Genomic DNA, 12,768 nt, shown 5'->3' on the forward strand with positions numbered 1-12,768 from the left:
ACAGCACAAAAATGAGGCAACAGCAGGAAGACGGGAGGACCCTCCTCTGAACAAATGGAATGGCCTTGCAGGAAAGACCTATAATTACTCCCATCTGGAGACTCCTCCAGAGTACACGGTCGCTTGCTACCTTATCTCCTTCCAGTGAAGTTGAACAAGAATATCCTTTAAAAATACATTTTATGCCCTGGCTGGTGTAGTTCAGTGGTTAGAGTGTCAGCCCAAGCACCAAAGGGTCTCAGGTTTGATTCCCAGTCAAGGGCACCTACCTCAGTTGCAGGTTTAATCCCCGATGTGTCTCTCTCACATCGATGTTTCTCTCTCTCTCTCCCTGGCCCTCACCCCCTTCCACTCTCTCTAAAAAGTCAATGGGAAAAATATCTGTGGGTGAGGATTAACAACAATAACCAAAAAAAACACAAAAACAAGCACATTTCTTGCATGTGTCTCCCCACCTGAAAAATGCATGTCAGGAAATTCGAAACCACACTTTTTGTTCCAAACACATTCCAGAATTCTGAGTTCCCACAACACAAAGGGGCATGTGTGATGACCCATTTGAAGTAAGTCAAAATATTTTTTAAAATAACAATCATTGCCCTAGACCGTTTGGCTCAGTGGATAGAGCGTTGGCCTGGGGACTGAAGGGTCCCAGGTTCAATTCCAGCCAAGGGCACATGCCCGAGTTGCAGGCTCGATCCCCAGTAGGGGCCCTGTGGGAGGCAGCCGATCAATGATTCTCTCTAATCATTGATGTTTCTATCGCTCCCTCCCTCTCCCTTCCTCTCTGAAATCAATAAAGAAATATATTTTAAAAAATAATAATCACCTCAATAACTTCCCTAACTGCTTTGTCAGTGTTATTGCTGCTATTTTGAGAAAATCAATTCAAATGATTAGTTGAGCGAAATGGAATTAGAACTCCACATTCCTACTGCGGGTCTCAAGGTTGAGTTTCCTCAGAGAAAAGCATTCACTCAGGAGTTCCTTGGGAGCTGCAATATTGATAATTCCTGCACCATTTCCCAAGCACGTGGCCCGCTCCCCTTGGAGGTTAATCATAATGATAAGCAACATGACTGAGTATTTACTCTTGTTGGTTGCCATTCTAAGCGTTTTACTTCTGAGTATTTACATGTCTGAAACAGATACTATCAGTGGACCCATTTAACAGACAAAACAACTGAGGCATGGGGAGGGTAATTAACATGCCCAATATCATTCAGCTAGCAAGTGGATTTCAATCCAGACAATGGATCAAGAACTCTGTGTTGCCTCTGTCCAAAGATGAGCACCAGTATTAGGTCTCAGATCCAAAGAAAACAAGCCGAGAAGAGAGAAAACTCCTTAGGTCTGCAGCCATGAGGACCACATAAGTTCAATTCCTGTCTATGAACTCACAGCCATATCTGCTCTCAGAGGGCAACGGAAGGAATGGCAGCTTCAACATCCTGTTTAGAAATCCCTGGTACTTTCCTCCTCAGTCCCACCACGGCAGCCTTTGAGTTGAAAGGCAGCCTTTGTTTCTCAATAAGGACATTAAACGCTTATCAAATAATGGTCTCTATTTAGCCCCCCAAAATTACCTACCTAAACCAATTTGCATATCTATGGATTTGTGTGTGTGGTGCCATCACTATGAGCAAAGGGGAAGGCCACAGTCAGGCACAGCTCGCAGGGAGAATTTTAGAGGGTAGTGGAGAATTCTGCAAGTGGAGGCTTGGTCTGCCATGTTCCAGAACCCAGGACGGCACTGGCTCCCCACAGCCCACGGGTCCAGTGGCAGGGACCACCTGGACCACATCCCTCCAGCTCAGCACTGCCAACACTTTGATTTTAGCACGTGAGACCCTTGTCGGACTTCTGACCTGCAGAACTGTAAGGTAATAATCTTGCGTTTTTCAGACACAAAGTTTGGGATAACTTGTTGCTGCAGCAACAGAAGATGGATTCATGTGGCTTCAACTAAAAGCCAAAAGAAGAAAGTGTTTCAAGGATGGAGCCATCCACTGTGTCGAAGGCGGAGTGAGGTTGAGCAAGAGGAAGAGGTGTGAGCACTGGGTGGGGCGCCAGGGAGCAGGTTGCGAACCTTGGCGGGCAGTTTCAGCCGAGTGGTGAGGTCAGAAGCCAAACAGGAGTGGGCTGAGGAGTGAAGGGCAGGGCGAGGAAGTGGAGGCGGGAGCACAGACAAGTCTGTTGTGAAGCTTGGCTGTGGAGAGAGGGAAGGAAATGGGGCCATCGCCGGAAAGGGGATGTTCATCCGGGAGTTCCATTTTGTCGGTGTTCAGGGGGAGCCAGCGGGCACGTTTGTTCGCTGGAGAAACCCATCTAGTGGAGACCGGAGTTAGCTTTGCAAGGGCGGGTGGAGGGGGATCAGGAGCAAAGTCCCTGAGGGATGAGAGGGCCCTGACCCAGAGCCCAGGGCAGCCGTGGGCAAACTATGGCCTACGGGCCGAATCCGGCCCATTTGAAATGAATAAAACTAAAAAAAAAAAAACAAAACGTACCCTTTTATGTAATGATGTTTACTTTGAATTTATATTAGTTCACACAAACACTCCCTCCATGCTTTTGTTCCGGCCCTCCGGGTCCAGTTTAAGAACCCATTGTGGCCCTCGAGTCAAAAAGTTTGCCCACCCCTGGCCCAGGGGGAAGAGTTGGCCTTGATGGGAGGAAGGAGCTGGGAGCCAAGGTGAGCACAGGTGCAAGGTTGATGGTGGGAGGAAAGGGAGCTCTTGTCTGATGGCTTCTATTTTGTCATCAAAACGACTGAAGGGAGGTCTCTTGTGAGGATAGGAGGGTGTTGGAGGTTCAAAGAGACAGAAAAAGATATGAAATGGTTTATCTTGGAACGTGGGAAGCCACCAGATTGCAGAGGTAGAACAGCATGGCTTCAGGCCTTTGCTGTGTCCTTCCCTCCCCAGCTCCTTCCAGCACCGGGACTGTGAGTGGTCTGTTGGGTCCAGGGTGGGCTCTGGAGTATGTTACTTCCTAGACACATAACCTGGAGCAGCTTTCTTAGACTGCCGGAGCCTAACCCCCCCCCCCGCCCCCCCCCCCCCCCCCCCACCTCTGTAAGTTAACCGTTAACCCATGAGCCCTTTGAATGTGCCTTCACTTTCCTCGGTGCCCGACCCACACAGACTCCGGGTCCTCTTTTGTGGCTCTCAGGACTGGTTTTCTAGCCAACCTCAGCTTGGGCAGGTGCGTCAGGAAGACCTGGAGGTGAGTTGTGAAGGGACAAAGCAAAAGTCCCTTCTCTGTTGCTGGGCATTTGCCTCCCGGCTACATGCCTCTCTGATCCTCGTTGCAAATGAGTAAGTGGCAGGTCACGTAATGCCCTGCTAGGGGGTGACATATTCCACCCCAAACGATGGTGTTGCTCATAATAATTACCTGTATTTGTGTACAAGCTGCATTCCTCTCAACGTCTACCTCATTTTTGGTTGACGGGCTCCCCAATTCCCTCTCTTATGTCATGCATAACGCACGAATGAATCACAAGTGGCAAAGTCAGCAGGCTCCTTCTACCTCAGCCCCCTCCCCTGTAAACATGGGATGATAATGCCACCAGCCTCAGGGAGCTGGTGTGAGGGTTACGTGAGTGATATCTGTACGTGCTTAGAACAGCAGGTGCAAAGTTTCAGCTAATGCTGTTATTGTTCTCATTGGGCTCCTCTTGGCCCACTGTCCTACAGCTTGTAGGAAGGGGAGCGGTGGACCTGGGTAGGTACTCCTAAGTGCCCCCAGTTTCAACGCTTTCCTCAGCGCTCTTTCCCTCTCTGTACCCCATTCCTGAGTAGATTTCCTTCTCAGCCACCTTTTCATCCCAAGAAGCTTCTGGAAGGGCAAGCAGGGCAAATTGTGATTCTTATATTTTCTGCTCTCAGTTCTAGACCAGTGGCTTTCAAATGGTGACATGGGGAGCCCTGAGGTTCCCAAGAAGCCCCAAAGACCACAGAAAGAGGGACTCACTCTAGGTCACGCCTTCAGCTTGCTTTTGTGTGTTTAAGCCAGCGGTTCTCAACCTGTGGGTCGCGACCCCTTTGGCAGCCGAACAACCCTTTCACAGGGGTCGCCTAAGACCATCCTGCATATCAGATATTTACGTGACGATTCATAACAGTAGCAACATTACAGTTATGAAGTAGCAATGAGAATAATTTTATGGTTGGGTCACAACAATGAGGAACTGTATTTAAAGGGCCAGAAGGTTGAGAACCACTGGTTTAAGCTTCCCTTCAAGATTCTATTTAGCCCTAGCCAGTTTGGCTCAGTGGATAGAGCATCGGCCTGCGGACTGAAGGGTCCCAGGTTCGATTCCGGTCAAGGGCACATGCCCAGGTTGCAGGCTTGATCCCCAGTAGGGGGTGTGCAGGAGGCAGCCAATCAGTGATTCCCTCTTATCATTGATGTTTCTATCCCTCTCCCTCTCCCTTCCTCTCTAAAATCAATTAAAAAATATAAAAGATTACATTTAAACAAAGTCTTCTGAGAATAAAAAGTCAAAAATCCCTGTTCCAAGATATTGGAACCCCAGATTTTATAACTCTCAGTTTCTTTGGCCCCATTGCCAAGAAAGGATCTCTAATCTATTCAAGCAGTTTGTATTCTTTTCCATTTCTGACACCGAAACAGTTATGTGAACAAGCACATCTTTGTGTACTCACCCAGGGTGTCTTTCTCAGGCTGGCATGCTTAGCAGACATTGTCTCCTTAATTATCAGGCCCCTGGGGGGAAGAACTACTGCTTAACAATGAAGACATTGGGAGGCATTTGACTTTTACTGGCACCTGATCCAGCCCCTGGAATCCAAGGTTACTAGAGGACCATCTATCCTGATGACCCTGGGCCAGGCCTGGTCTCGGTGGCTGCTAGAAGTGCGGGAAGTGGGGAGCCAGTATCTGAGTTGGTTGGAGGAGTTGGGGAGGTACTAACACTCCATCTGGTCAACATGCAATTTCTTTGTGTAGCTCGAGACTGCGCACAGAGAAGAGAAACACAGGAAGGCAAGAAAAGCCCCAGCTTCCAGATTTCTCCCGGGAGCTCCCTCATCCCAGATTGCCACAAGGCTTCCTCCAACACTGCGTTTGGGTCTTTGGCTCGAATGTGACCACATTCGAACGGGGTTCTGAGCATCCTGGCCCTCTTCCAACCATGACCCTTTCCAAAGAGCAAGAAACTCATGGGCCGAGGGGATGTGCCCACCCAAGCTCCTGCTCCTCACTTCTCAGATCTTACTGTGGTTCCCGAGACCCTAGAACTCACCGGCCCAGTAGCGCCAGGCCAGCTTCTACCATAGAGATTGCACCAGCTTTGCCCAGGTCTATCTATCCTCTTGAGGGGCCCAGGAGTGGCTGTGTGCAGGAGGTATGGATGGGTTGCAGACAGGGGTGTTACAGGATCTAGGGGCTGTGCAGACAGGGAAGTTACAGGCCCCCTGAAGTATGGGAAAGAGCTGAGCGGTCACGGGCCTCAGGCGGTGTGGACACTTCTGATCCCTGTGGGAGTCATGGTGGTCAGAGACTCAGCGCCTGTCCTACCACCGGTCTGTCTTCTCTCCCACCTGTTTTTAATTTACTACGTCTGATCGCTTATTCCAACTCATTTTCGGTTGGACACAGGGCCTGTGAGAAGCCAAACGACCTCCCCAAGTCCCTAGGGCCTAGCAGCTCCGCGGACGCCCCACTCCTTCCATTTTGGGGGGGTGGGAGCTCCAGGGCCTGGGCTGCGCTCCCCGCTTCCTTGGATCCAAGGCGGGACGGTGCTAGCGCCCCTCCGAGGCTTCGGTAAACCGCGAAGGGGGCGCTCGCGGTCCAGCCTGGGCTCAGGCACGTGGGTGCGTAGGTCCCGCCCCGCCCGCTCTCCCGCCCATTGGCGGCGGGAGCGGCAGGGCAACGAAGCGCGGGGCGGGGCCGGGGCGGCGGGGGCGGGGCCGGGCGGCGCGGGGGCGGGGCCAAGTAGCTCCTCCCACGGGACGGAGGCAGGAGGTGCGGCGGCGCCAACCAGCACCAACTCATCCGAAACTTGCGCGCAGTGGTGGGCGCAGCGCGGAGGATGGGTTGGTGCGGCCGCGGCTCGGGGCCGCCGCCGTCGCTGCTGCTGCTGCTGCTGGTGCTGCCGGCGGTGCCCGGCGCTGGCGCGGCCCCGCGCTCGGCGCTCTACGCGCCGTCCGACCCGCTGACGCTGCTGCAGGCGGACTCGGTGCGCGGCGCCCTGCAGGACTCCCGCAGCGCCTGGGCCGTGGAGTTCTTTGCCTCCTGGTGCGGCCACTGCATTGCCTTCGCCCCAACGTGGAAGGCGCTGGCCAACGACGTCAAAGGTGAGAAGCCGGGGCCGGAGGGAAGGCCCGCACCCCAGCCGCCACGGGGCCGACGCTCCCCACCCACCTGCCCCGCAGAGGGCCCTCCCCCTCGACCCGCTTCCCCCGGCCGGGCACCTCCGCCCACCTCTTCCTCTCCGCCCCTCCCGCTCCTCCCGTTTCACATCCCCCCCCCCCACTCCCTGGTTGCGCCCTCCCTTCTCTGTCTTCCCCTGGCCCCTGTCTGAGCTTCTCTCTCCCCCCCTCGCGGCCTGGGCCCCCCGACCGGCCCTGCTTTCCCGTCCGCCCTTTCCCGCTGGTGCCCCATCCCTGCGGCGGGGTCTCTTTTGTTCCTTCTCGGCTGACCCCTTAGGGCTTCCTCTAGGCCAGCCCGTGGCAGTCGGTTCCCGTCCTCCTCTTGCGTAGGGAGCCCGTCGCCTGCTCGCCCGGTTCCCCAGCTGCTGTGGGTCGGTGCTGGGAGAACAGGAGTTGACACTCATTCGGCTCCCCTCCCTCTTGGGCCCCCTCCCTCCCTCTTGGCCCCCCTCATGGGGGTTGACCCAGCTGGTACGCAGACGTCCTTTCTCAGCTTTACCTTTGAGGCCGTTTTCCTGTGCCCGTTCCAGGCCTGCTGCCTCCAGCTCTTCAGCTCCTGGGCCACCTCCTGCTTTCTTCCCCGGTCCAGGCACCCTCTCACACCCTTCTGCTTTACCCTCGTGAGCCCAGAGGCCTGACTGAAGGCAGCGGGTTAGCGTGTGTCTGGCCCTTGCTCCATCTAACCATATTGCTTTGATTCGAAAAGCCCCATCCATTGTGGGAAACCCCATTCATTTACTAACAGCCCGAGGGGTAGAGCGATGAGAAGACGCCTATGTGTAGGGAGTGAAAGGGGTGCTCTGCTGTAGAAATGTTAACATTTTTGAAAACTTAAGACTTAGAGCCGAGGGAATACGGTGAGAATAATAGTAATTCATATTTACTGAGTGCTGAGTACATGTCAGACATCTTCCTAAGCGCTTGCCAGACATATCTCCGAGTTTCCTTCCCACAGCTTAAAGGCCGCTGTGGTGTCACACATCTGCCTAGCCGGTGGTATTTGGGGGGCAGGAGTGGCTTGGTGGTAGTGATTTGCTTCTGATTTGCTGCCTCTGAATAGAGCTACTTCCTGACTGTAGGCTAGGGCCTAGCAGGGCTCCTCCTCATTGATGGTCATTGAATGAGGACTGTGGGCATCTTAAGAAACAGGCCTCTTTCTTGGAAAGAGGAGAATTGGAACCACTGTTCCCCTGCTGTGCCCTTGGTATTTTTTTTTTTAAATATAAACTCAGCTGTTTGTGGTCGAATAACTCTTTTGGAGGTGGTTTTCAAACTCAGGCCACCTCTTCCTTGAGTAGCTTGGACAGCGGTTACCGAAGAAACCATATGGTCCAGGGAAGTTATTTCTAAACGAAACCAATAAACCGTTTTACCTCCACTTGTCTGCATGCCTCTCTGGTCCCATCACCTGAATGTGCCATTTCTCAGCAGCTCTTCACACTATGTCAGTGATGTCAGCACATCTGATTAGGAGGGAGGAAGAATGTTGAACGTGGAATTGGAACCCATTAGGGGTGTAGGGGACTTTGTGGGCCTGAACATCGGAAAAATCCCGAGATCAGTGTCCACTTTGAGGCTATAGGTCCTTAGTGGCCGCAGATGGACTCAACCTAGAAGAGTCTCGTGTCCTGAAGAGTCTCATATCCTGAGAGGCTTAACTTCCAGCTGACTCAGGTGTTTGGCCTCTTGCAACCCAGACTTTTCCAGTGGATTGCACAGCAGGTACTGACCCAACCTACTTCTGGATCAGGGTTGCCACTTCCGAAGGGGGTCTGTTCCCCAGTTCATGGAATGACAGTCCCTAAAAAAGGGGGGGGGCGGAGCAAAAACAAAATGTAACATCAGAAAGAAAAATGGGAGCGTTGAAGTCTGTAGAGGTGAGGGATGTAGGCAGACAGAGGGTGTCCTGTGAGTGGTGGGAGTGAGGCAGCCCTTTGCTGGCCCACAACCAAACTTTCGCAAGGAACCTCAGAACAAAGATGAGGGGAGAGCAACTTGGCTTCTCGGCAGGGCCTCACCGGGAAACACCCTGTTGGCTTGGAGTGGGGGCCTTCTCCACCATTGCAGGCGGCCAGTGATCTTGCTTAGGGGGCTGCATGGTGTGTGTATCTTGGGTAGGAGCACCAAGACTATGGAAGGTTGTGGGGGGAGAGAAGAATTTTGCAACCCTGCCCAGCTGGCCTCAGGCATTTAATCTGACTGGCTAGGGCTCATTTCTTCAGGGACTTGTGGGGTAGGTTCTCTGGGGCAGTGGTTGCCAAGGGGCAGAGCACTGAGGACCTACCTGGCTCACCTCTTTCTAGTCCGGAGCATCTCTTATTTGCCTCACGTATGTTTGGGAAATTGATTGTGTTATTTTAGACCTTCCTTACTCTTCACCGGCTAATCAGTCAGCAAATATTTGTTGAATGACCTCTGTGTACAAAGCATAGTTTGCATGGCATTTGCGGGAAATGAACTACACACGGCCGGAGAACTGGCACCAGGAAAAAGCGGTGTTTGAAAAGGGCCAACAGCTGCGCAGTCATTTCTTTTTCCTTTTCTTTTTAAAAGATTTTTAAAATTCTTATCTGAGGACATGGTTTCCTTTTATTTATTTATTTTTATAAGTATTTAACTTTTAATGTAGGTAACATTTTCACAACAAATTGAACTAACATGACATTAGATACTTGTCAATAACCTTTTGAACAATAAGGAAAAATTAATTACTATCAAAATAATGTGTAAAATTCAAGTGACTTAAATGCCACAACTTAAAAAATGTTTTACTTTAGAATCAGATATTCTAATTGTTTTAAACAAACAGTATTTTGGACTATTTAATGAAATAAGAAGGTATTTTTTTTCTCTTTTTTTTTTTCTGAGTTAGGGTGGGCTCTAGACCCAGTGCTGGTACCTTTTTTTCTCTCTTTCTTTCTTTGTTGATTAAGGTATTACATATGTGTCCTTATCCCCCCATTTCCCCACCCCTACCCTCCACTCATGCCCTCACCCCCCTGTTGTCTGTATCCGTTATGGTTTCTGTTTGTTTCTTTTTTATTGGTTTTAGAGAGAGAGGGAAGGAGAGAGAGAGGGAGAAACATCGATGGGTTGCTTCCTGTACATACCCTGACTGGAGATCAAACCTGTAACCCGGGTATGTGTCCTGACTGGGAATCGAACCTGCCACCCGTCAGTGCACGGGACGATGCTCCAACCAACTGAGCCACACCGGCCAGGACACTGAGTCATTTCTTGTTGCAGGAATTCAGGGAAGGGGAAAGTCACAGGAGGCTATCTGGTCACCAGAGGCCTTCGTTCAAGCAGTTAGGAATTACACCCTCCCCTAATGCCAGGCACTTTGCTAAGGGCCTCTCCCCGCCACTGTTCTGTATAATCTTTATGAGCTCTATCTGAGCAATAGATGCTGTCTTCTATCATAGAAGCTAGAGGAGGTCCTTGAGCCCAGCCCTTTCCGACTTTGCAGAGCCTGGGCCGGTGGAGAGGTGAGGGGAGGAGGAAGGAAGTGCCAGGTGGGACCAGGCCTGTGCAGGGTTGTGGAGAGGAGACACGGATGTCTGAGTGGTGGTGAGCAGTGTTGGTTTGCCTCCCTTTCTCTTCCAGGGCACAGACCAGCCCTCCTCCATGTACCCCTGCGATGCCTAGGCAGAGCCTGGCCCGGGGCCGGGGCCCACTGAACACTCATGCAGGCCAGTGGCATGAGCCTCACAGGACTCATGTGAATGTGAGTGACCGGGCCTTCGGCTGGTTCTGTGGTTCCTCCTGACTCAGGCCTGGGGTGTCAGCCAGGTGTGAGGGGTAGGGAAGGTATTTTGTTCATCTCGTGACCTCACTGCCCATAAGCCTGCCACGGGGAGGAAGGGACGAGGTGGTGACCTCATAGGACTGGCTGACTCCCTGTGTCAGGACAATTCCTAGACACTTCGTTGGGGCTCTGGTTCTGACCACCGGACCTGGCTGGCTCTTGGTGGTCTGGCCTCTGCCTCAGTAGAGACCCAGGCTTGCTTACCACCCACAGGCCTCACGGCCATTTTTCTCGCCTTGTGTTTGCCATGTAGCATCTACACGGTCGACTCTGGGTCCAGTGCCCCTTCCTGGACTTGTGAGTGGGGTGGGGGCATTGCTTGGGATCTCACAAGTAGCCCATCATCCCCTTACCACAGTGTCCCTTCAGCCACCACCCCAAGTCCAGGTCACAGCTGTCTGGGTCACGCCTGCCTCCCCTGCATCCCCGCTGCATTGGCTCATTTACTCTCTTGCTCGTAGAGAACTTGCTTTGCCAGGGCAGTAATCGCACCGGGAGGTTTTTCCCTCCCCAGGAGCAGGGCTGGACTGCTGCTGCTGATCTTGTGGTGTTAGGCCTGCAGGTGATGGTATTTAAGTCACCTGCCACTTTAAAAAGCCTCTCTCACCGGTCCCTTTCCCGTGACAGCGGTGCCCTTTGCTTTACGTGGCGCACCCAGACGAGGTCCTCTCCACTCCTGCGCTGTTACTAGAGTGATGCATAGTCAGGCCACGGTGATTCGTGCAGACCAGATCTTTATGTCATTATGGCTCATTAAGGTATTGACGTTGATATTCCTGAGAAACATTCCCCAGCCAGGACTCTCCCAGCACCTGACCAGCCCCAGCCTCTCCCTCCCCCTGGGTCTGGGGCAGGTAAGAAGAGGCCCTGGATCCATTTCTTGGAGGTGCAGGGAATCAGGCTTAAAGAGAAGGAGGCAAAGACCGCCCAGGAGCAAGGGGCTGGGAACGCCCAGGCATCCCTGTCCTTACCACCAACCCCACCCGCCCTGAGCCTCCTGGTAGGGAAGCCAACAGAGCAGCTCTCTGTTCGGTCCTGGGCCCTCGAGACCAGCAGAGGGGCTCACTTTCTGGGTTCACATCCCAGATTCACCGTTGACTGGTTGTGTGCCTCGGACATGGCATTCTAATCTCTGTTTCACAGTCCAGGAAAGCAGGCCTCGAGATAAGCACCTTACTTTTCTCAAAGGGTAGTTAGGACCATTAAACTCGATCAATAAGGCCCATGGTAAACCCTCAGGCACATAATATCATTCTCATCCAAGTAAGAGCTGAGTCTGTGATATTGACCATGTGAGCTACAGAGACTGGCGTGGAACCGGAAGACAGAGCTGGTTCTACTCTTCCCTCTCTCCGGAAGGGAGTGAGCAAACTGAAAACACAGAGGTAGTGTCGTGACCCCGGTGAGGCGAGCCTGGGAGCCCCGGGGCGGCTGGAGGCCTCTCAGTCCCTGTCCTTGCTTGTAAAGCAGGGCCGTGACAGCACCTCGAGTGGCGGGGTGGAGTGGGACCACCTGGTGTCCCCTGGGTGCTCACTGAACGCTACCTTCCTCTTCTCTTCTCTCCCCTCCCCATCCCTTCAGAGTCCTTGTGCCCAGGGGGCAGCGGGCACTGACTCCGGCCCAAGGGATGGTGACTTGCGTTCTTGGAGGGGAGCAGGGCAGTCGAGGCCTGTGGTCCTCGGTCACCCTGCCCGGCCCTCCCTGGTGGAAGGATGCGAAATTGCCTCTCAGCTCTGCCCTTATGTTTAGTTGACTTGCTGACTCTCTTGAAAACAGCCAGGCCTCTTCTGTGGGTCTCCCCGCACAAGGCGAACAGAGCCTTAGATGCAGAACAGAAGGAGCCAGGCCTCTTGTATGCCAGGTGGACATGGGGGTGAGCACCCTCCCGGGGCCTCATTTGGGCAGGAGGGAGCTACAGAATGCAAGCCTGGGTGCTCTTCCCTGTGATCCAGGGCAAAACCCTGTGCCTGGGCCGCTCTTCCTCCTGCATTTGCAGGTGACTGGTGTTAACCTCACCCCTTCTCTGGACCTGGGGATACACTGAGGCTGAGAGCAGATGCTCCTGCACAGGGCAGCTGGGAGCCATTCCTGGCCTAGGGCGACTGAATAACCAGTCAGCCGTCCCTAAGCACCTACTCTGTGCTAGGCAGTGAGGATGCAAAAATGAAAAGACATTTGGGGATGGACAGGCTTGTAAGCATGTGGTAGAAACACAAGCAGAGCCTTGGGCCTGTAGGGCAGCTCTTCCTGGGGGGCTGAGTGCTCCCGACAAATGGAAGAAAAGCTCAGCCTTTGGGGGAAGTGGAGAGAGGGGGCTGGGTGGGCAGGGGACTCGTGGAGAACGGCCTTGGGGCTGTAGGTTTCCTTCTAAAGGCAATCGGAGAATTCCACCGGAGAATCCTGAGTAGAGAGTGGCATAACCACACGGGCAGGTAGAAAGGCTCGCTTGGTGGCTGGTGGGCTGGTGAGAGCAGTTTCTGGAGAGGGGCTGCCCTGAGAAACGCACTAGCCAGGGAGGGTGGGTTAGTGGTGAGGCGAGTAAAGAACGTAGGATGGGGAGGA

The 12,768-nt window shown here is 53.1% G+C and overlaps 1 protein-coding gene across 2 annotated transcripts in view; it reads left to right on the forward strand.

Annotated features, from left to right (window-relative positions):
- Positions 1-5,989: 5,989 nt before the first annotated feature.
- The window catches only part of QSOX1 (quiescin sulfhydryl oxidase 1), a 37,655-nt gene continuing 30,876 nt past the window's right edge, over positions 5,990-12,768 (forward strand). For both annotated transcript variants that reach the window (XM_070396136.1, XM_070396137.1), the window contains exon 1: positions 5,990-6,323. In XM_070396136.1, coding sequence (XP_070252237.1) covers positions 6,059-6,323 — 265 coding nt within the window. In that variant the 5' untranslated portion in view covers positions 5,990-6,058. The remainder of the gene's footprint in view (positions 6,324-12,768) is intronic.

This window comes from Myotis yumanensis, unplaced genomic scaffold (genome assembly GCF_028538775.1).
Source record: "Myotis yumanensis isolate MYYU_CA2020_CCGP unplaced genomic scaffold, mMyoYum1.0.hap1 SCAF_17, whole genome shotgun sequence".
Taxonomy (NCBI): Eukaryota; Metazoa; Chordata; class Mammalia; order Chiroptera; family Vespertilionidae; genus Myotis; species Myotis yumanensis.